This window comes from Drosophila gunungcola, chromosome 3R (genome assembly GCF_025200985.1).
Source record: "Drosophila gunungcola strain Sukarami chromosome 3R, Dgunungcola_SK_2, whole genome shotgun sequence".
In the NCBI taxonomy this organism is placed as follows: Eukaryota; Metazoa; Arthropoda; class Insecta; order Diptera; family Drosophilidae; genus Drosophila; species Drosophila gunungcola.
The window spans coordinates 30,949,524-30,972,871 of NC_069139.1; the positions used below are offsets into that span (position 1 = coordinate 30,949,524).

Sequence of the window (23,348 nt, forward strand, 5' to 3'; positions counted from 1 at the left end):
ATTTGTGTTGATAGAACGATGGCGCGATTCTTGGCATTATGAAGGGGACAGCCAGAAAACACAAATTGTTTGCTGGATAATTTTAAATAGACAAGAAAAGGTAAATTTTAGAATAATTTTCACCCTATATTGAACGTTCTTAAGTTTTTCAATCAGGAAATAATCAAGGATATGAGTTGCAAAAGTCCGATTTTTTTCTGTGTATCTTGCCACAATTTTTTGCTGCCAAGAACGAAGCGCGCAAATCTGGAGTCGCTGCAGCTTTAGCGGCTAACTTGAAACGCGTCGGCATCCTTTGATCAGTTCATATTATAAAATACTATGGTCACGCCTTAAAGGCATTAAACGAGATGGCGCTCGGCTTCACAAGCATACACATGCGGATGCACAGATACAGATGCAAAAGAAGCTGCACAGAGTGAAGAAATAGATTCCCCCCTTTGCAAGTTCTTTGTTGCATTGGCTTTTTCTTGGGCAGAACCAGATCCAACTCATCATGTTAAGGGCAAAACCTGATGCGAGTTTAGATCGGTGGAGAGAACCCATATGGTTTCGCAAAAAGAGAAGAGGGGAACCAAATAAAGAAAAAGCCTTCCTCGCTTCCTGCCAACGTCTCCCGATCGAGTTTGTGGCTTGAAGCCGGACCTCGGGCAGCATCGCAGATGCAACGTCATCTTGAGAGGCGCACGGCAATCAAGCATTGCGGTCTGATCCCTCACTTACTCCGACCCTCCGACTTGGCCAGGTCTTAACGCTCTCGGGGCGTTTCGGACCACCAAACGAGCGAGTGCAACTCAGAGGTGTTTGAAATGCGCTTTTTAACTGCAATGTAGTTGATTTGATATCCATACGTCCTTCAGCCCTTTCACGTCTCCACTTTTTAGCAACAATGGCAATTACATTTTGAATCAAGTCAGGGAATACCATTTTAGTTCGGATAATTAACATAAGATTTCGAGAGTGAATCATTATATTTTAATTTTATTTCAATAAAACGGTATAATTTTCTATAGGTTCAATATAATTTTAAAAGGTCTCAAAATATACTATTTTTTTCAAAGTTCCATTTGCATACTCTTGCATAAAGTTCTTATAGTTTCAGTGAAAAGCATGCAACGCACTGAAGGAGACGTTTCTGATCTACAGCACCTGTAGGAACAATAGGAGGAATAAGCTGTGTTCGCTGTTTTTCAATTCATGCGAATACACTGCGAGGTATAGTAATGGCATACAGCTTATTATCATATAGCTGAAATAGGAAATATTGAAAAATTCATCGGAAAATCAAGAAATCAATGTTCATTGTTTTAAATTATATATGAATAAAAATCGTATTGGAATGTTAAGGTTAATAATTGTTAGATTCGTGAATGTTCCATCTGCAAGAAAAAGTGATGAAAATTTTTTCGGTTTTCAGGCGTGTATTTTTTTAAGAATTAATTTATGTAGTGGGATCTTTTAGCATATTAATTTATTTTAGGAAACCTATCCTTAAGACATGTATGGGAAAGCTAAAGAATGATCTATTTACAGATAAGCAGAACTGGAGTTAAAAAATAAAATTGCCATGAAAACAGTTGAAAATCGTTATCTACCCTAAAAAAAAAATACCATAAAAAAGTGTTGAGTGTCATTTTTTTAATCAGGGAGTCCACTTGCACCGGAACATGAAGGTTCGAGCTCTGGAGGATTTCATCGATTTAAATTTGTAAGCCAGTGATATTTATACCCGTTATTCGTAGTGTTAAAGGTTATATTGTATCAGGAAGAAAGCGGTACCGACTCTATAAAGTATGCATATTCTGATCAAGATTAATAGCCGAGTCGATCTAGCCATGTCCGTCCGTCCGTATGAATATCGAGATCTCGGAATCTATAAAGGCTAAGATTTGACATGCAGATTCTAGTTATTCATACGCAGCACAAGTTTATTTTTAAATGTGACCATAAGTCCTCAGCGACCGCTCTGCCGCAGCCGAAATTTGCTTTCTTTCATGCTAAAAAAAAAAAACAAGAGAGAATGCTTTAGTCGAGTTTCTCGACTATTAGATATCCGTTACTTGGCCAAACTAAGTATTCGCCCTACAAAACAATCAGAAATTAGGTGGCGCCATCTGTCAAACTGGATAGCCAACAGTTGAAGCTATGTGCGTGCAGCACCCCCACCTCCCGGTAACAGTTCTTTCTTTCTGTCTCTCTACTGCAGCGATTACCGGCAGAGCAGCAGCCGAACAGCAATAGAGAAGCTGCAGAAGCGAGGCAGAGCGGCGGCTGAGGCCTTCATAGCCCTATAACTTCTAAAATATTAGCTCGATTTTATTTTTGGTTTATCGATAGATGTGACCGAAACGCACACAACCTCCGGTCTAATATGTCTCAGAGTGACAGTACATACTTTCACGATTTGTGGGCGGTAGAGTTGGCGGGGCTCCGTTTTGAAATAAACTTGCGCTGCGTAGGAAATACTAGAATCTGCATGCCAAGTCCCAGTTCTCCAGCTTTTATAGTTTTAGAGGTCACGACGTCTATACAGACGGACAGAGGGACAGACAGACGGACAAGGCTAGATCGACTCGGCTATTGATCCTGATCAAGAATATATATACTTTATATGATCGGAATGCTTTTATACATACATACTGTTACATACTTTATTTTTTTTAAATCATTTTGTTTTAGTTTGATGTAGCCATGTTTATGACAATTAGTTCTCGATCACTTATCCAATAAGGACCGACCGGCAGCGAAAAAGTAAAACATTGTTTCCTTTTCTCCTTCACTCAAGCCTTCGATATGGGACTCGGAGTAAGAGCTACTGTAATTTCCACTCGCAATAATTATGTTAAACACAAGTCTCAATATTTGAGCAAGCGACACCCCAAAAAAAGTGCAGTCCAAATGAACCACTGAACCGCTTGTTTGAGCACAGCCAACGCAAAAGTCAAAGACAAAGAGACCGCTGATGCCACTTTTCTGTTTTTATTTTCCTTGGCTTTTGTAGACCTCGCGGTAGCATCCACAGCATCGACAGCCTCATCAAAGCAGCCGCGGCTGTGGCAGCGGTGTAATTATCACACGTCGGTCGAATCAACGAAGCCACGCGCATTCTCGTCCAAGTCTATTAACTCAATTAGGGGGCCAAACGCACAAATATTTGTGTGCGGCATTCAGTCGAAAAAGTATCCAAACAGAGTTTTCTATCGCATGTAAATACGAAAAATCCTCTAGCTCTTACAGCATCATTGTGGACGAGCACGGGGGCCAATATTGACACAGCATGCTCGATGCTTATACGCAAACAGAGTCAGTGTCAGGGAAAAAATGTTGATCTTGGAAAGATTAAAAGAAGATATTTAAAGGAAATATATATATTAACTACACCCTGATACTGGTTTAGCCCAGAAAATTGTTTAATTTAATAAAAGTGTGATACACATGCATTATTATTTTATTATTTTCATATTTAAAAAACATAAATTTATATTTACAACAAAGTATAAAAATATTAACAAAAATTTAATACAACAAATTTTAATTTAAAGATTTTTAAATTAAAAAAAAAAAACTTTTTTGTAGCTTACGAAAACAATTTCTTCGTTGCAAATAAAAAAAAAAAAACAGAAAATAAAAACATTGGCATAATTAATAATACCTTTAAGCATGAGACAACATTTACTTTACCAATTAACAAACCTCATTTTGTTAAACTACAACTATGAGGTACAAGTTACTCAGCTAACAAATTTCAAACTAATTTCCCACAAAACAATCGGGGATTAGGTGGCGCCATCTGTCAAACTGCTAGCCAATACTAAAAGCTAAGAGCTAACAGTTTTTTTTTACTCTGTCCCTCTACATCAGCGGTCACCACGGCCGTAACTAATGAGCATACGATAGTGTTTTGCCAGCAGATCAGCGGCTGAGCTGCAGCAGAAAACTTATTAACTCAGTACAGTTTGTACTTTTTTCTCTTATTATGTCGATAGATCTGACCGAAACACACATATATAGCCCAATAGCTTATCTCTAGAGTGGGCGTGGCCACGTTAACGCTGCGTATTCCAAATTTCTAGATTTTATAGTTTCTGGGGCCTCGAGGTTTATACGGACGGACCGAAAACCAGTCGGACATGGCTAGATCGACACGGCTATGGATCCTGATCATACTTTTTGACGAGTACAATTTCCCCTTTTACTCTTCGAGTAACGGGTATATATTGAAATCTAAAATTTTTATATTAGATAAGCCAATTAAAAATGTTAATTATTAAATTAACACGTTTTCAGTTTATTTTATGTACGTTTATGTTTGAAAATAATATCTTACATTCATACCTTTTTGTTTACTTAATTTTGCTTTGCCATTTTCTCTTGGTCTACATATTTTAACGTATTTTTTAAATAACTAAAACATTAATTACGCTAATAATCGGAATACCATAAAATAAGTAAGAACAAATCTTTTTTTTGATTAATTTAATATAAATGTTTGCTTTTCAGATTAAAAAAATAAAATATTTTTTTTTATGTGTGGGGCTGCTCGCCCGGATCGAACTAGTCTGCTGCGGATCGCTAGGCCCTCTCACAGCCGGACAAAAAACCAGCAACAGATTGAGACGAAGGCACAAGCCCCGAAAGCAGAAACGAAGATGAAAAAGTTAAACATTTCAATTTGAGCATCGCTTTAATTAGCATGCGCTTGTTCATTGTTTTCCGTTTTTGTGCTTTCCATCGAGCGTCTGATTTCTGGTCTCGCTATTGGTTTTTGGCTTTTAGCTTGATTAGCGTGCCCAACGGAGGCTGCCCAGCTTGGCTCGAAAGCGAGGCCTCTTGGCCTGGACTGTGGATTCGAGTCCAAAGCCTAGAGGAGAGCACTCGCTTTGTGGGTGGCCCCTAAACGGCTTACTTCCCTCTGCTACTTTTTCCTCTGGGCCGCCTTTTGTTCGAGCATAGCTTTCTTGGCCATGCCGATGATTACTGTAAAATTGGCAATGTTTAATGGTCGCTTCAGCTCAAGTGTCTTTTGTGTCTAACTACTTTTCTCTTTGATGACTTTTCTTTAATGCCGTTTTTTATTTCGGCATAAAACGTTTTAGTCGTAGTACTTTCTCTTTAATTCTGGAGCTAAAGGCGGAAACTTATTCCAACTAAGCAGTAAACTCATGACTAAAAGTTGATAAAAACAAATTGTACTGATGGAAAAGTAATTTTGTTTTTGTTCTTATTTTTATTTTTTTTTCTTACTTTTTGTTCTAAAACATTTAAAATAGCCGCGGCAGAGCGGCGGCAGACGACCTAATAACTCTATAACTTTTAAAATAATAACTCGATTTTGAGTCTACCGATAGATATGACCAAAACAAACACACAGAGTCCAATAGCTTAGGTCTAACATTAGAGTGGCGTGACAGACTTTCGCGATTTGTGGGCGTTATGTGGGCGGGGCTCCGTTTTGAAAAAAAGTATTTTAAATCACAAATATCTAGCTTTTTAGTTTCCGAGATCGCGACGTTCATACGGACAGACAGTCGAACAGACGGACAGACAGACGGACATGGCTAGATCGACTCATATAATGATCCTGATCTAAAATATACATATATACTTTATAGGGTCGGAAAAGCTTCCAACCTGTTACATACTTTTCAACGATTACAATATACCCACTTACTCTACGAGAAATGGGCTTAACTACTAAGAACATTACAAAATAATTATCTCTTATATGTATAAATCAATAAATTGTATTTAACTTTAAAACCCTTTGATTTCCTTAGCTGCTAGCGATAAATGATTTTAAAATATTTTTTATACAAGCAGTGTGATTAAACAAAACTGTATAATCCGAGTTATTTTTTTTAGCACAACCATACTCGTTTTATAACGAAACCAAAGGACTAAAATTTAAAAAATAAATATCTTTTATATTATCAATATAAGCTTAGATAGAGTTATTTTAGACTCATTTGCTACTTCAGCTAACTCTCAGGCTTTTTAAACAATTTTTGGTTAATCCAACACACCCAAGATCATTATTGCCTTAAAGCTACCGGTACTAAAATGTTATTCGACATGCCAACCAGTCGATTCCAATCTCTGAGTATTTATCTGTCGCACAGGCGCAACATTAAGTGGCAGTGGCAGGCATTAGTCAACGCTGCGTGGCTCGCTGGCTGGAAACCGGAACCGTGGCATATACAGATCGCTTGAGGCTCAGGACAAAAACATAGCTATAATTATTTTAGGGAAGCTGTAACTGTGGGCTGTGGGTGCCGCCAGTTACAGTCATGTCGTTGCTATTGGAGCTAAGTGGTTTTTAACAACAGACTTAATACACTGACTATGAAGAAATCGGAGTGACAAGACATATATGTATAAGCCTACATACACAAAATAATAAACCAATTAAAATGGTCCAACAGATAAAAGTTGGTTGGATTTACAAAAATTTACTGCATCGCCCCATCCTCTTGAGCCTCTAATCAGAAGATCATCAAATTGACACCTATTATGTGGCAAACTGTACTTTGAAGTGACAAGATGCCATTATTCGCTGCCATATTCTAACGATCATTGTAGGGTCCATTTGACATTTTTCATTACTAATATGAACTCGATTTAAGGAATTCCTAGGATCATTACACACGTTACTCGAAGAGTAAAAGGGTACGGAAGCGTTTCCGTATAAACTTCGAGATCTCGGAAACTATAAAATATATAAATAATTAAAGGAATATAATTTCTACAACAGGAAAAAAATCGGCATTGATTCAAGAAAATCGCCTACGAATTTAAGTCAATGGCGACTCGCCTTTCATTTTAGAAAATATTTTTCTTAAACATAAGGAAGGCCTTTTAAAAACATTACATAATTTTCTTAAGTGGATGGCAAGTAACAATAAATTTGAGAAAAATATTTCTTGAATTTAGAAAAGATTTCTGAACAGAACCAGGGCGTATTTTTTGTCTCAGTTTAACTACCTACCAAGCCCTTTCTTTATTCAATGGTTAATATTTCATGAAATATTTGTATTCCATTAAATATTTGTTTGCTATTATACATTTTATTTTATTAAATGCTTACATTTTATAATTCATTTAACATACAGAAAAAACTTTTAGTCAACAAACAAATATTATTAAGAACAAGAAAGGAAGCAAACTTCGGTAAGCCGAAGCTCATATACACTTGCAGCTATTTCAAAAACTAAATACTCTTGAAAACTTTAACATTATGATTTACTTGCGTGTATGTTTAAAAACATTGAAGCTATGATTCTTTTGCAGCTTAATTATTCGATAGTTTCTATGGCAGCTATACGATTGTACCTATGGGAGCTATATGCTATAGTCGTCCGATTTTGATGAAATTTAAAACGTAATTTTGAAATATTTAACTATATCTCGAAGAACTAAAAAAAATAACAAGAAGGAAAGCAAACTTCGGCAAGCCGAAGTTCATATACCCTTGCAGCTATTGCATAATTAAATACTTTTGAAAACATTTAAATTATGATTTACTTGAGTATGTGCTAAAAAAAAACATTGAAACTATGATGATTTGCAGCTCAATTATTAGATAGTTATTTTTATATATTTTTATTATTTCTATGGGAGCTATATGCTATAGACGTCCGATTTTGATAAAATTTATACCATAATTCTGAAATAATTAAACATTGCTATATGTCGAAGAACTAAACAAAAAATTAAAAAACAGAAAAGTTATAATTTTTTTTCATTTATTTTTCCGATTGTTCCTATGGGAGCTATATGCTATAGTCGTCCGATTTTGATGAAATTAAAATCGTAATTCTGAAATATTAAACCATTACTATATCTCGAAGAACTAAACAAAAAATTAAAAAACAGCAAAGTTATAATTTTTTTTCATTTATTTTTCCGATTGTTCCTATGGGAGCTATATGCTATAGTCGTCCGATTTTGATGAAATTTAAACCGTAAACCGGAAATATTTTACCATTACTATATGTCGAAGAACTAAACAAAAAATTAAAAAACAGCAAAGTTATAATTTTTTTTCATTTATTTTTCCGATTGTTCCTATGGGAGCTATATGCTATAGTCGTCCGACCCGGCTCGTTCCGACTTATATACTACCTGCAATAGAAAGACAACTTTTGGGAAAGTTTCATGCAGATAGCTTTAAAACTGAGAGACTAGTTTGCATATAAACGGACGGACAGACGGACGGACAGACGGACAGACGGACAGACGGACGGACAGACGGACATGGCTAGATCGACTCTACTAGTGATGCTGATCAAGAATATATATACTTTATAGGGTCGGAAACGTCTCCTTCACTGCGTTGCAAACTTCTGACTAAAATTATAATACCCTCTGCAAAGGTTAAATTAATCAAGAAAGGAAGCAAACTTCGGCAAGCCGAAGTTCATATACCCTTGCAGCTATTGCAAGAATTAAATATTTTTGAAAACATTAAAATTATGATTTACTGCGTATATGTTTAAAAACATTGAAGCTATGATGATTTGCAGCTCAATTATTAGATAGTTATTTTATATATTTATATTATTTCTATGGGAGCTATATGATATAGTCGTCTGATTTTGATGAAATTTATACCGTAATTCATAAATAAATAACCATTACTATATGTCGAAGAACTAATAAAAAAAATTAATCATCATTGCATTTTGATGAAATTTAAACCGTAATTCTGAAATATTTAACCATTACTATATGTCGAAGAAATAAAAAAAAAATTAAAATAAGCAAAGTTTTATTTTTTTTTATTTTTTTTTCGATTGTTTCTATTGGAGCTATATGCTATAGTCGTCCGATCCGGCTTGTTCCGACTCATATACTACCTGCAATAGAAAGACAACTTTTGGCAAAGTTTCATGCAGATAGCTTTAAAACTGAGAGACTAGTTTGCGTAGAAACGGACGGACAAACGGATGGACAGACGGACAGACGGACATGGCTAGATCGACTCTCTCTTCTGACTGAAATTATAATACCCTCTGCAAGGGTATAAAAACTCTTACCGACCTCGTTCCGAACTCGCGACCGCTCGCAACATAGAGAAACGTTCTAATTAACTCGACCTTAAGAGTGAACAAGTATTCTCAACCAATGGTAGGGTATTCCAAGTATATTTTCTTTAATTTAAACAATATTTACAAAAGGGCTTAGACACTAGCATAATATAACAACGAAAAAATAACAAAAGTTATGAAATGTTAAGATAAAACCCTAAAACTATAATTAAACAAATTTTAATTTGGAACTTGTCACTTGATAGTTCAGAATTACGTCTTTAATTATATTAAAGTCGGAAACCGATTTTAAATAGCTGCCATAGGAATGATCGAGTAATTGGGGTAAAAATCATCATAGCTTGAATGCGTTTTATTCGGTACTCATATAATTTGAAATTTAGATGTTTTGAAGATGATTTATTTTTGCAATAGCTGCAAGGCTATATAAACTTCAGCTTGCCGAAGGCTGCTTCCTTTCTTGTTTATTATCTTAAATGTTTATAAATTCTAATGTCCATTTACCAAAACAAATTCATTGGCCGGTGTTCTCAGAATTTTTTGTAGTCTTTTTTTACGACTCCATTCTTCTATTTAAAATATGAACTTTTCAGAGAATATTTTGGTAGTTTTTGGTATTAAATAAACATTTTTTGTGTTCCCTAAGCCCAGTCTTAAGCCATCAAAAACATTTGAATTTGTTGCTTTTAAGGCCTTATGGAGTTTTTAAAGTTAAATGAATCTTTTCAATGGTATAGATTGTTTTCCAATATTGCATAATTCGAAGTTTAATAAAAACTCTAGCTTAAATCAGACTTCTACAGACGACATATCTAGATTGAATCTACAATCTAAGAAACAGAAAATTTAGCGTTTCCGGCATTTGGTCCAGCTGTTTTGCCCACAATTATCGAACAGCTGCCATGGAACCGATAAATCAATGAAATCGTCACCCTGCATTTAAATTTGAATATTAATGAACCCTTTCCATGCACTTTCACCGCAGGAGTTTATCAGCGTGTGAATGGAGCCACACACAGATAAAAATTCGGAAAGGGAGTACAGGTGTAAATTGACTTTCTCCCAAAGGAATCATTCGCTCAAGGTCCTGGCATAATTAACACGGCGGCTTTTCCCACGCATCCATCGTGAACGTATCTAATAGATACACTAATAGCTGCCGAGAACAAAGAGGAAATAGACAGAAGAAATTAGAATTATAAAAATACAGAAGCGCTAAATGCGGGGAATCAAACGCACCGCTCGCGGCGAGACTCAATCACAAGCCGAATGCTCAAATATTTGTGTGATTAGTCCTTATCAACAGCCGCTCTCCGGGATCATCAGGTAGTATTTTGGGCTTCGAAAAGGGTCGAGGATAGGATCCGAACCCAAGACCAACTGCGGCTAAAGTCGGGCACTGAGCCTGCGGTGGTCGACGTCGATTCCGTTCTCGTTTAGCATCCTGCTGCGTCGGGAATTGGTTTCGATTTTCGATTTTTCGTTAATAGACTTTGACCTTTTGTTTTCAGACGCCTTGACGCCTTTGTGCTGCCGAAAACTCTCCCGCTTACTGCTACTTTTTTCTCCTTTGTTTTTGGGCTGTTTGTTGCAACAATTCACATTTGTTTCAGTTAAAAGGATTTGGTGCTGTTTGTTGGGGGTTTGGGTGTCAGCATTTCCCTATAAGTTGTCTAAGACGTGTGGACAATGGTATATTGGCTCGATGTCGACCGGCAGGGATCAGAGACTTGTAATTGTAAGATCCTTAAATTTTTTTTTTATTTTTTACTGTAGACTTGCCAATTTTGGAGATTTTTTTACTTAAGCAGTTTTTATTTAATTCAAAAATAAAGTTAAAAGGAATTACAAGAAAAATAATTTATTCAGAAAACAAGATTTTGACGCTCTTCCCCACTTCGTTTGTTTTCGTTCTGTCTGAATTAAATCTCTTGGTATTGTTTTATACAACGTACACGCTTAAGATCCGTTGAACTAGGTTTTAAGTTGGATAAACTACTTACTGTGCTATAGTACTTATATTGTATTATGCAGTTCAAGCTGGAAAGAGTCAACACAGCCTAGCTGGACAACTTTGCTCATTGATGAATCGGCCCCGGTGGTACTTCAACGAATCGTATTTTTATATCAAAATCCGGTTTATATTTTTAACTTCTGACAATTTTCCTCATTCATTGCTTATTGGATTCGACATGTGTTGTCTTGCTTACGTAAAATCGTATAGTTAAAACTATAAATGAGCAATGAATGAGGCCAACAATGTAGTGTCATAACCCCATAAGCCCATTATCGTTATCGTTATTATCTTACAGTTGTACTGTAAGATGCACGCTAGAGATGGACGACATTTCGATAGAGAAAACGAATTTACGGAAAATCATTATCGTCATAAAATCGGTGAAATGCCATAACTGATAAAAAGAACTCGCATTTCGTAAAGTTTCAGTGAAAAATTTTGTAGCAAATAAGATCTGACAAGTAAAAAATGCGAAATAAAATAATTTTAACATATGTTTACACGCATTTAAAAGTGCACTGCTGGTTTTTAAATTTTAAGAAAAAAGTTTATTAAAACATAGATATTTTTTTGGTCGTTACTTCGATGAGGCGTACATTTCATGTTGCGCAGTGGAAATTAGTAAAGTAATTTTATTTAATTGTAAATATGAAAAATATTTTAATAGAATGGCAGTGCGAGAAGCTTAAAGGTTGCTTTGAAGGTACGGGGGAACACCTCAATTAAATAATTCCAAATCAAATTTTTTGAGAGCGTGTGCGATTTTAAGATCACAGGGTTCACATGGGCAGTCTTATTGATTAATACTATGCTATTTTATTATTTTTAAATAAAGAAAACAATAAAACAAAATAATGATAATAAAATAAATTCAAATGTATTCCTGAAAGTCGGAATGACGTCAAAATAACTGGTGAATTTATACCTCTTTGATCGATTTTTTAGGTCTTACTGGGAGTTTTCTCAAATTGGTTGCTTATAACCTAAATAGCATTTTCCTTTATCTGTAGGCTATATCTGCCTGTAATGTTAAGGTCCTGGACTCCTAAACTTTAGACCATAAATGGTCTTAGCGCCCTTTTACATGACCTTAAAAGTGAGCTAAGACCATTTATGGCCCAAAGTTTAGGAGTCCATTTCTTAAAATTGTAGGTAATTTTTTGGGTGTATTAAACATTTTTGATACTATCGACAGTATCAGTAGTGAACATCATCAGTTTAATATAGAAGAGCACTTTATTGAGTTTCCAGATGAGAAAAAAAATAAAAGTACCAAACTCGACAAAAAAGAGAAGTTGATTTTGAAAAAGATTGTGAAGAAAACGACGACAAATATTTCGAAAATTGCCAATCACTAAGATTATGTCAAAAATTTGTGATTAATGTTCTTAATAACCCCCTCAGTTCAGCAACAAGAGAGAAAGTTCTTTCAACGTCTTTTGAAGAACAAAGCTGTTAAGTTCACGTTTGGACAAACTAATTTCAGTCAGAAGTTGGCAACGCAGTGAAGGACACATTTCCGACCATAGAAAGTATATATATTCTTGATCAGCGTGACTAGGAAAGTCGATCTAGCCATGTCCCTTTGTCCGTCCGTTTCTACGCAAACTTGTCTCTCAGTTTTTAAGCTATCTGCATGAAAGTTTCCCAAAAGTTGTCTTTCTTTTGCAGGTAGTACGTAATTCGGAACGAGCCGGATCGGACGACTATAGCATATAGCTTCCATTGGTACAATCGGATAAAAAATGAAAAAAAAATTATAACTTGGCTGTTTTAAAATTTTTATTTTGTTATTTAGTGATGCTTTTTTTTTTTTATCAGCCTTAATTTGAGAAAAACTAATTTTTCAAGGGGCGTTGACTAGGATTTTAGGGTGCGTTGCCTTGAAGTTATGGTGCAATGCCTTGAATTTTTGGAGAATTTTTCTTAAGATAGAACATTTTTTTTAAATTAGTTTAACGGCGTTATTTTTTCTGGGGCGATTTTCTGAAATGTAAAAAAATATGTCTTAATTGGATGGGGACTAAACAAACTGATGGATAATAAGCAAGCTATCCAAGCAATTAGTTTTAATAAAACAAAGTGGCTAGTAACCAATGTCAGCTAAGAATACAAAAATATTCTTTTGAAACTGTCCTCATTTCCATTCTTAGACTCACATTAAATACCGAATGTCTTCAAATTTATGCGCATTTTTATTTCCCTGCTGCTTCTACTTTTTTTGTTTTCCTCCAAATTAATTGTTCGTTATTCTTACTGCAAATTAATTGCAAACGTTTGACAATTAAACGCGAGCTGCCTGGAGGTCGCCGTCATTAATGCTAACTGTGCGGGGAGTGTGGTGAGGGGTTTAGACCCCTCTGCCGCTGCCAGCGTCACTGTCGACGGGTTTGGAGTTGTGTAAACTTTGCAGCGACTAAAATACTAAATACAGTCTCGTTACAAGCTGAGGAGCGTCCGTCTCGCTTACACCCGCCAGCCATCCCTTTCGCACACCAGTCGCATGATGAACGCCATAATTACCGTTACGTATACGCCACCATTGCAATTTTTTTGTTGCTGTTGCCGATTGGTGCTGAGAGCTGAGAAAAGGGAGATGGCAAGCACATAGTGGTGTCTCGCTCTGCCCAGAACTGGTTTTTGCTCTCGCGAAGAGAGCGCAGCTATAACTTGGTTGAGGGAGGGAGAGCGAACGATGTTAAGCAGGCGATAGCGAGCGGGAGAGCAAGCGAAAGAGAGAAGCGGGTGAGAAGAGGCGGCAGAGAGCAGCGGCAGCAAAAGAACTGAAGAAATATCGACGTGTCTAGTTAGCAAACCAATCTTCAATCTAGTTTCGAGCGTCGAGTTGAGAGGTCCTACGCCATTGGATCAGCGTCGTGGTGTCGAACCATTAGTGCTAACTAATCAGAGAAAAAATACAAGATACAAATAAAAGGCTTGCTTGCCCAGAGTCGAACGTCTGGCTCCGAACGTCAGTAACCACTTGCTCGAGCAGTGATAAAGCCGTCTAAAAAACAGTTCAGTGCTTCTTGACTAGGCGAAAACTCCCGGAAAGAAAAGTGTTTCAGCAAACCTAAATGCTCTGCCCTCCAACCATGCGTCCGGCCAGTCCCGCCGAATCCGAAATCTCTGTGGGCGGAGCCCCCAGCCCGCTGCCCACCCAGCAACATTCGCACCAGCTGCAGCATCCGCGGGCCAGCACCATCGATCTGCTGCAGCAGCAGCAACTGCTGATGCAGCACCACGCTGCGGCCGCCGCAGCAGCTGCTGCAGCAGCCTCTGGACTCGGCCGGAGTGCCGTCGGCAATCTGCCGGAGGACTACTTCCAGCCGCTGAAGCGATTGCGCATGTCCTCGTCCTCCTCAGAGCCACGTGAGCACACGCCCAGTCCGCCGGCAACAGTTTCAGAGCCGCAAACCAACACCACCAAGTCGGCCATCGAAGGGGTCAAGAGTTTCTCCATTGCGGATATCCTGGGTCACTCGGAGAAGCAGCGCGAGGAGTCCGTTTCGCCACCTCCCAATACGAATCTTCTGGCTCCACCCGCCTCCCGGCCCGTGGCCTCATCCGGATTGCTTCAGCCACGTACAGAACCCCTTGATGTCCATCCGGCGGCTGCTGCGATGCTGCTGCCCGGCGGACAGATTGTCCGGCCGTGGGATCACCTCCTGGGTCCGGCCATGCCCGTCCGCCCCTTCATCCCCACCGCCCTGCTACACTACGAGCAGCGCCTGGCCCTAGATTACCATCGCCAGCTGCAGGAGCACTTTAACGCGCAGGCCCAGCTGCTGCGGCACATGGGCATGGATATCATTCCGTCGGAGAGTGGCTCCGACCGCTCTAGTTCGGCGGCCAGCGACTGCTGTTCGCCGGAGATTGCCAGGGACTCGGTAGCCGCTGCTGCCGCATCCGCTGCCAGTGTCCGCCGGAGCCACAGCCCGCAGTCGTCGGCTCAGGCCGGGACCAGCGGAGCCACCAGTGCATCCAGTCCGTCGCAAGGAGCGGCCGGACCAGGACCAGGGGCTAGTGGGGCCAGCAATGCGGCCGCCGTTGCCAAGGCCAAGGCCAACGGCACTCCACTGGATGCACTTTTCCAGATGACTACCAAGGACTTTGACGAGTCGCAAGGTAAGCATCCCGGATGGAGATGTCCAATATCAATTAGTTTTGGTGGTCAAAAACACTTTTTCCGTGGAAACAGTTACTTTTTGAAATGTCTCTATTATAAAATGTGTTCAAACTGACAGGATTATAGTTTACAGATTGTAATTTTGTACGATCACTTAAGATCCCCAGAGATCCCCTTCGATTGATAGGTGTATTAATTTCGGTAATGCATTTACGTGATAAAGCTTCTAATTTATTATCGATTTGAAATTGGTCATCAGAATATTAGACTTATTTTGATGTTTGCCATTTATCAATCATCGAATTCGTATTTCGTTTAATTGAAATAAATGGTCTCAATTCCCCGCGACCCCCTTTTAGAGTCTTTTGTTATGTAAATTCCTCAAGCAATTCGATTTCGGACTTCGAATTAATTGGCAGCATGCGCCAGTGTCAGACAGAAACAAATTGAACAACCGTTCGATAAAATACCATTCACTCAGGGAGCGTAAGAATTTTGTTCTTCAACTTCGGATGCATGGTAATCCATTGACTGCTTGTGGTGACTAGCGTCACACAGTTCAAATTGATTCTTATCCGAGGGCATTTTGTGGGCGTTTTGGTACTCCCCGCACTCCGCCAGTAACCTGACTGTGATTTCATGGCAATTAATGCCTAATAGTCCGGACCGTCCACATTAGTATATTTGTGTAGTCGTGTCGATTCAGGAGCGATTAGCAACAATTAGCTGGCTGGTGCATTACCTAATCGAGTTTTGCTGTTGCGGCTCCTCACCGAACAATTAACATGCCGTTTCTCTTGTTGCTACTCAAAATTAATGGCTGACAAACTTATAGCCCCGGCTATAATAGTGGCAAACATGTTTTAAAATACATTGAATTAGCGATTAGCGACGACACTCGGTCATTGTATAAGGCTGATCTTCGAGTATTAAGTTGACAAAACCACATATTACTTATCATGGATTGTATAACACAAAGACGAAATATTTACGACAGATCTTCTCGAATTTTTAGCTTCAGAGGCGTCGTTTGTCTATCAACAGTTCATTGGATGAAGTCGGTATAGGGCGATAGGCAGCTGCGTGGATAAGGGACTCCGTTAATTTATGAGAAGGCCCTTAATATCTCTCACACTATATTAAAGATGTTTTCACATGTTTTCACAAAACAATGAAGATTTTTCTTCAACCTATTTTTATTTTTTCTGCGGAAAATAAATGACAGACGTTGTGTCGCCTTGGCTGGCCAATTCCTAATTGCGATTCCCAGTACTCGCGCCAAATTATAACATCTATTCCCTGTGGCCAACTGTTGCTTTGCAGGTTCCTCGAAAATGGATCACATTACCCTAGAATTCTTAAACATATTGGACATGTAACCCTGACTAATACGACCAAAACAAAACTCCCCCTAACTAAGGGCGTTATTTATGCCCTGTAAGTGGACACCTGGTAGGGAAAAAGGATATTCAAGTGGCCTGCTCATTTCCCTTTCTCCAGAGATAAGTAATGGAAATTACTTAATGAAGCCCCGATAAAAACTAATACAAAATAGCTGCAAAGAAAGAGGGAAAAAGTCTCGGAGAAAGGCAGTCAAGTGCCTTATGGGTTTTGGGTTACAAAACGGACTCGACACGACAAATGACCAAATTATGCATTTCGAATATAAATACCCACACACTCTTGGGACTTCGTTATCATTCGGTTGGAAGGCATTTAATTAGTTTTTAATGTCGATCTAGTTTGTTTGACAAGCAATCGAAATGGGTGTGAAGCCAATCCCAGGCGAACTAGTTGGCCACTATTCAATAACTAAATATTTATGCTGATGAAAGCGACCTGAACGCTGATCTCCGATCGCTTTCATGGCACCCCATGTTGTATTTTGCACCGGGAAACGTTATGCAAGCTCAATCAGCGCTTTAAGTACGGGTCAGTGGCTCATTAATCAAGCCATAGCTACGTGCACCACTTAATACTGATATGTAGGTGTCAATAATTATTATAAATCACACTACAAACAAGACAAATGAGCAGCTGCCTTGCAAAAGGCTAAGGAAGCTGCGAGCGTCATGAGACCCACCAAGCCCAAGAACGCCCACAAATCGCGCAATCAATCAACTCGAAATTATACACACCAAGTCGAGAGCTGAGCTCTGCGATCTGGAATCTGAGAATCGTAACTGCGATTGCGCTTGCATTGATAAAATATATCAATCACGGCGTTTAAATCAACACGAACGCGCTGTCCGGCTTGGCATTTTAAAAAAACCAATGGGAAAATCGCTTGTTGGTAACAGGTTGCCAGAAATCTCGGAATTAGTCGTAAGACTAGCCAGACCTAAGGAAAATGTTTCTAAAAAAATTATGATAAATATGAAAGTAAAGTAAATTAAGTAATCCCTTACTTATTTAGACACACACTTCACAATTAGAAAATCACTGGCACGACATACCTAATATGTTTACACAGTATCTTAAAAGTTTTGTACACTAAAATTAACTTATTTTAATCATAAAACTATTATAAAAAAGATTGAAAACCATCGCAATTTTTTGTTTAATTTTAGACAAATCTCATTTGGACATCTTCTCGAATCGGCCGCAGCCAAAGAAGAAGCGCAAGTCGCGCACCGCCTTTACCAATCACCAGATCTTTGAGCTGGAAAAGCGATTTCTCTACCAGAAGTACCTCTCGCCAGCTGATCGCGACGAGATCGCTGCCTCCCTGGGACTGTCAAATGCCCAGGTTATTACCTGGTTCCAAAACCGCAGGGCCAAGCAGAAGCGTGATATCGAGGAGCTAAAGAAGGACTTTGATAGCGTCAAGGTCTTCTCCGCCCACAAATCCTTTTTGGAAAATGTAAACGATCTGAGCATCCTGAAGAAGAAACCCATGCACGAAGCGGATATGGTGGGATTGGCCGCTGCAGCAGCCGCTGCAGGAATGGTGGTTCCGGTGCCAGGATCCGTTCCAATGGGAGGGGCACCACCCAAATGAGAGCGTATACAGGTGCGCACGGAACCGCCAAGGCAACCTAATAATTGGTACAGAAAGTAAGCAAAGAGGAGTCTAGTATTTTGTTTAATTTTGAGCTGAGTGCCGGGGAAGTTGGAAAGTTTGAATGTTGGTTTTCAACCAACACAGTTTCCCAGAGCATTACACGGCCAAAGGAAGTTTCAGGACATCCTTCATAGATTCTAACGCCAAATTGAAGTGGGCAAAGGCAACATTCACTGCCAACCCCAAATGGAGATAAACTAGCCAGGACAAAGGCCTTTACTTAGGCCCACAAGCAAGCCATAACAATCAATACCCAATACGGAAATGAAAATGGAATTAGACAGCACAAGGCGTCGGCTCCAAAACCAGGATCGCAACGCTAAAAATCCACGCCAATCGGCTCTTTTAAGAGCCACCATACATGTCCATAAAGAGATATTAAAATTTTCGTGACAGATTAAAAAAAGTGAAAACAAGGGGAACGCTGTAGTCGAGTTCCCCTAATATAAGCTACCCGTTACTAACAACCGCAAACAAATTTCGAAATAAATTCCCCCAGAAAACATTCGAGTTATAGCAGACGCCATCTGCTAAACTCCATTGACAAAACTACAGGCAAAGAGCGAGGAGCACCTATTTTATCCAGAGCAGAGGCAGAGCACACACGAACAGTGTGTCGGCACACACATTGACTAGTTTCCCCGTGCAAATTACCCACACAAATTAAGTGTGTGCTCTCCGATGCTCTTCATGCATGAACGCCTTCCCTCCCTCTCTTTTCAAATATACAGTGACGTCATAACCAAACTTAATTGCGAATAACTTCCAAACTAACAACTCGATTTTGGAAACGCCGAAAGACACAAAAAGAGCCTAAGGTCTATCATATCGCAGTGTGATTCTCATTTGAAATACACTTGCGCTGCCTACAAATTACTAGAATCTGCTCGTCGAATCCCAAGTCCCTACCTTTTATAGTTCCCGAGATTTCGACGTTGATACATACGAACAGACAGACAGACGGATCTTGATCAAGAATATATACACTTTAAAGTATATAAGTCAGAACGAGCCGATTCGGACGACTATATCAACAATCGAAAAAATATGAAAACAATTTTAACTTTGCTGTTTTTCAATTAAGGTAAGTAATAGATAGTATATATATTTTTAATTATCATCATCAGGCGAGTTGATCTAGCCATGTCCGTCCGTCAATAAGTTAAAAAAAATTATTGCTTAGATGTTTTTAAATAATTTTGAACATACTTCAAAATAATTTACTATTGTAGAATTACGGTTTTAACATTATTAAAATAAGACAACCAGGCGGGAAATATAAGGGTTTCAAAGAATAATAAGGAGGGGTATTTCTATTTCGGTTTGCCGAAGATTGCTTCCTTTCTTGTTTTAGTTCATTATATTAAATATATAAAATAATACTTTAATAAATCTTATACTGTATGTCAAAACATGTAAATTACTGCATGTCATCAGGTTCTGTAGCTGACTTTTTACTGATCCCCTCTTTCATTTATTATCTTTTTTTATTTAATTCAAACCGGTCAGAATCAAGTTAAAAGAATTTTCTTATATATATTTTTGAAGATTATGGTCACAAGCTGATGGTGATTTAATTACATTATTAAATTTCCATCAAATTAAAAATGTTTGAAATACTGTATTTCTCCAACCAATTAGCGTTAAAAAACCGAAATCTGTTTCACCCCAATTAATAATTTGAGGCGAACAAAGGAAGATACAAAATACCGCAAATTGTTGTCAATAAATTTGTGAATATTTAAGCAAACAATGCTCAAGTCCCAACGAGGGCTTCCATTTGGACTGGGTCGGTAAGTTAAATTCAAATGTTTGTGTATCTGGATCCCCGTTCTAATTTGAATATTTTGCTGCCGATCCATCTTGATGATGTTGCTACGTACTTTGCTGCCTGCCGGTGAGTCTTTAAATAAAAGAAATTTTTTTGTATTTTTATTAATGATTATTTACAACCGTTATTTAAAAATTCAAACTAATTAATTATTAATTTAATCACTTGCCACGAACGAAAACGAGATGAACAAAACATCCAAGCCGAAAACCACAGCACTTTTAAGTGTGCAAAGTCGAGTGGTGAGAAGTCTCGCTTTGCAGATTTGTGCACGGCGCTAATTTCCATAAAAAATTTAATCGAAATTATTTCGATATGTATTAATTTTCGAAGCAATCATTTTTATGAATTCCCAACTGGAAGCCGACTTCTCTGTGGCTACCGTTTGCGGCAAAGTTCAAAGGTGGCCCATCATCGCCAGGGGCGCATACATTTTTCAATCCGAAACCAAGAAGATGACCTGCGAGCTCTCCGCGACTGAAGTGCGGTATAAATCTTGGTCTCGACTTGGACTCTCTCTCAAGCGAACCCAACGAACTTGGCCAGCAGCCGATCGTTTGTTAATCATTTGAATAATCAAGCTATCAATTCAGCTGCTAATGATGCCCGATACCGATTCGATCCGACTAACTGGTCCAACCAAGTCTCTCACAGTTCGTAAACTAGATGGGAAAAGCCTCGTGCATATGGATGAGATGCAGATCGACGATTCATATCCGAAACTCGACTAAAAGCAATTTATTTTCATTTACAAACGTGTGACAATGCAACGCATGCGCCGCGATCCAGAAATGTTGAGAGTCCATAAAATCTTCCGATTACTGAGTCTTGGACAATATAAGTGCGCTTAGAAAGTGATCCGGCGAAACAGCCGTCGAACACCATTAATTAAAATTGTGTTGCAGTACAAATTACTATGCTATTACCGGTGGCATTTGTTTTATTAACTGAGAAAATTTGCTGGGCAAATACAGGTATACTGAGGTGGACTCTAATTATGGGAAAACCTGTGAGCACTTCCGTGAAACAAATAGAAGTCGAAATGTCGAAAGCCATTAATCGAATCAACTAAAATGCCTAATGAACCTACCGCTCAGTAAGTGGAAGCGCCTTATGAGTCTACAACTTAGTTTAATGAGGCTATTTACAAGTAAAATCGCTGTTAACATAATTGCGGTAAGTTAGGAAATCATTGGCCTGTTAATAGAATTAGTAGTTGAATTTGGGTAAACTCATAATATTAATTGGAAAGGAAATAACATGTATATTAAATAAAGGTTTATTGTTGTAATATAAGCCTTCAGACAATGAAGTACTATTTTACGTTAAAATAATTATTTATAAATTTAATAAAAAGGTAATAAAACCGAATCAAATATCGGTCTCGGTTACCGTAAGGCTTACAACCAAAATAACTATTTCGACTACGGTTTCGGTTTTGGTAAAAGATTTTATTTCGGCTGCGGTTACGGTACCGCAACCAAAACAAGTTGCGGTTATTGCACCGGCTTAATACAAAGTAATATTTTTAACAAACTATCTATAAGTGCAAAAAAAAATATTGACGAGACCGAATAAGATTTATGCACGTAGAATGCGCGAAGTTTATAATAGCTTTGAATTTTACTTGTACTTATGAAGCAACTTCATATAAAAAAAATAATATTATTTACTAATCGACACTAATATTCACACTGAGTACGCTTACTTTAATTTTTGACTTTGTCGAACGTGAAAAATTTAAGGAATGAACAGATTATTTTTTCGTTTTTCTTCTTATTTTTAACGATATGTTTTTCAAAAAAAATTCTCTACAAGAAAAGCCTTTGCAGGATCTGACCTATTAAATGGCTAAGACGTTTTACGACTTATGTGTTTCCTGTTACAGATACTGTTACGGTTTTGATTCAGGCTTACGGGTTAAGGATAACGGTTAAGTAACCGGTTGGATACCCTGATAATAAAGAAAAAATGGATTTTTACCATAGAGTTGCCTATACAAAGATTCAAAAAGTTTTCGGCAAAGTTTTTTGTAAAGTTTTTGTTGTAACATTAGAGACGCACAATACAATTTTTCTTCTTTTTCTTTATTATGATGTTTTTTCTTCAGCTTATTTGTGTCTCATCCTGTTTTCTTTTTTATCAAAAACACATCATTTTATATACACTAAGAAACTAATAATCTGCGCGAGCTATAAATAGGTCCACTCCCTTACTATGTAGTACATAACACAAATACAGACATTCAACTAAACCCAATTAGGAAACAAGAAAGGAAGCAAACTTCGGCAAGCCGAAGTTTATATACCCTTGCAGCTATTGCAAGAATTAAATATTTTTGAAAACATTAAAATTATGATTTACTTGCGTACATGTCTAAAAACATTGAAGCAATGATGATTTGCAGCTCATTATTAGGTAGTTATTTTATATAATTTTATTATTTCTATATTCATATATAGTCGTCCTATTTTGATGAAATTTTAGCCGTAATTCTGAAATATTTATCCATTACTATATGTCGAAGAACTTATAGAAAAATTAAAAAACACCAAAGTTATAATTTTTTTTTATTTACTTTTATGATTGTTCCTATGGGAGCTATATGCTATAGTCGTCCGATTTTGATGAAATTTAAACCGTAATTCTGAAATATTTATCCATTACTTATCTCGAAGAACTAAAAAAAAAATTAAAAACAGAAAAGCTATAATTTTTTTTCATTTATTTCTATGATTGTTCCTATGGGAGCTATATGCTATAGTCGTCCGATTTTGATGAAATTTAAACCGTAATTCTGAAATATTAAACCATTACTATATCTCGAAGAACTAAACAAAAAATTAAAAAACAGCAAAGTTATAATTTTTTTTCATTTATTTTTCCGATTGTTCCTATGGGAGCTATATGCTATAGTCGTCCGATTTTGATGAAATTCAAACCATAATTCTGAAATATTAAACCATTACTAATGTCGAAGAACTAAAAAAAAATTAAAAAACTGCAAAGTTATAATTTTTTTTCATTTATTTTTCCGATTGTTCCTATGGGAGCTATATGCTATAGTCGTCCGATCCGGCTCGTTCCGACTTATATACTACCTGCAATAGAAAGACAACTTTTGGGAAAGTTTCATGCAGATAGCTTAAAAACTGAGAGACTAGTTTGCATATAAACGGACGGACAGACGGACGGACAGACGGACGGACAGACGGACATGGCTAGATCGACTCTACTAGTGATGCTGATCAAGAATATAT

The 23,348-nt window shown here is 37.7% G+C and overlaps 1 protein-coding gene across 1 annotated transcript; it reads left to right on the forward strand.

Annotated features, from left to right (window-relative positions):
* Positions 1-14,059: 14,059 nt before the first annotated feature.
* On the forward strand, positions 14,060-18,501 carry LOC128262055 (homeobox protein B-H2). Its single transcript, XM_052996087.1, has 2 exons — positions 14,060-15,192; positions 17,764-18,501. The coding sequence occupies exons 1-2, from the start codon at positions 14,142-14,144 to the stop codon at positions 18,192-18,194; spliced, it is 1,482 nt and encodes a 493-aa protein (XP_052852047.1). The 5' UTR covers positions 14,060-14,141; the 3' UTR covers positions 18,195-18,501.
* The last annotated feature ends 4,847 nt before the right edge of the window (positions 18,502-23,348 follow it).

Coding starts and splice junctions, on each gene's coding strand:
- LOC128262055 (XM_052996087.1), top strand. CDS start 14,142: ATGCTCTGCCCTCCAACCATGCGTCCGGCCAGTCCCGCCGAATCCGAA. Junction 15,193..17,763: donor GGACTTTGACGAGTCGCAAG/GTAAGCATCCCG, acceptor GTTTAATTTTAG/ACAAATCTCATTTGGACATC.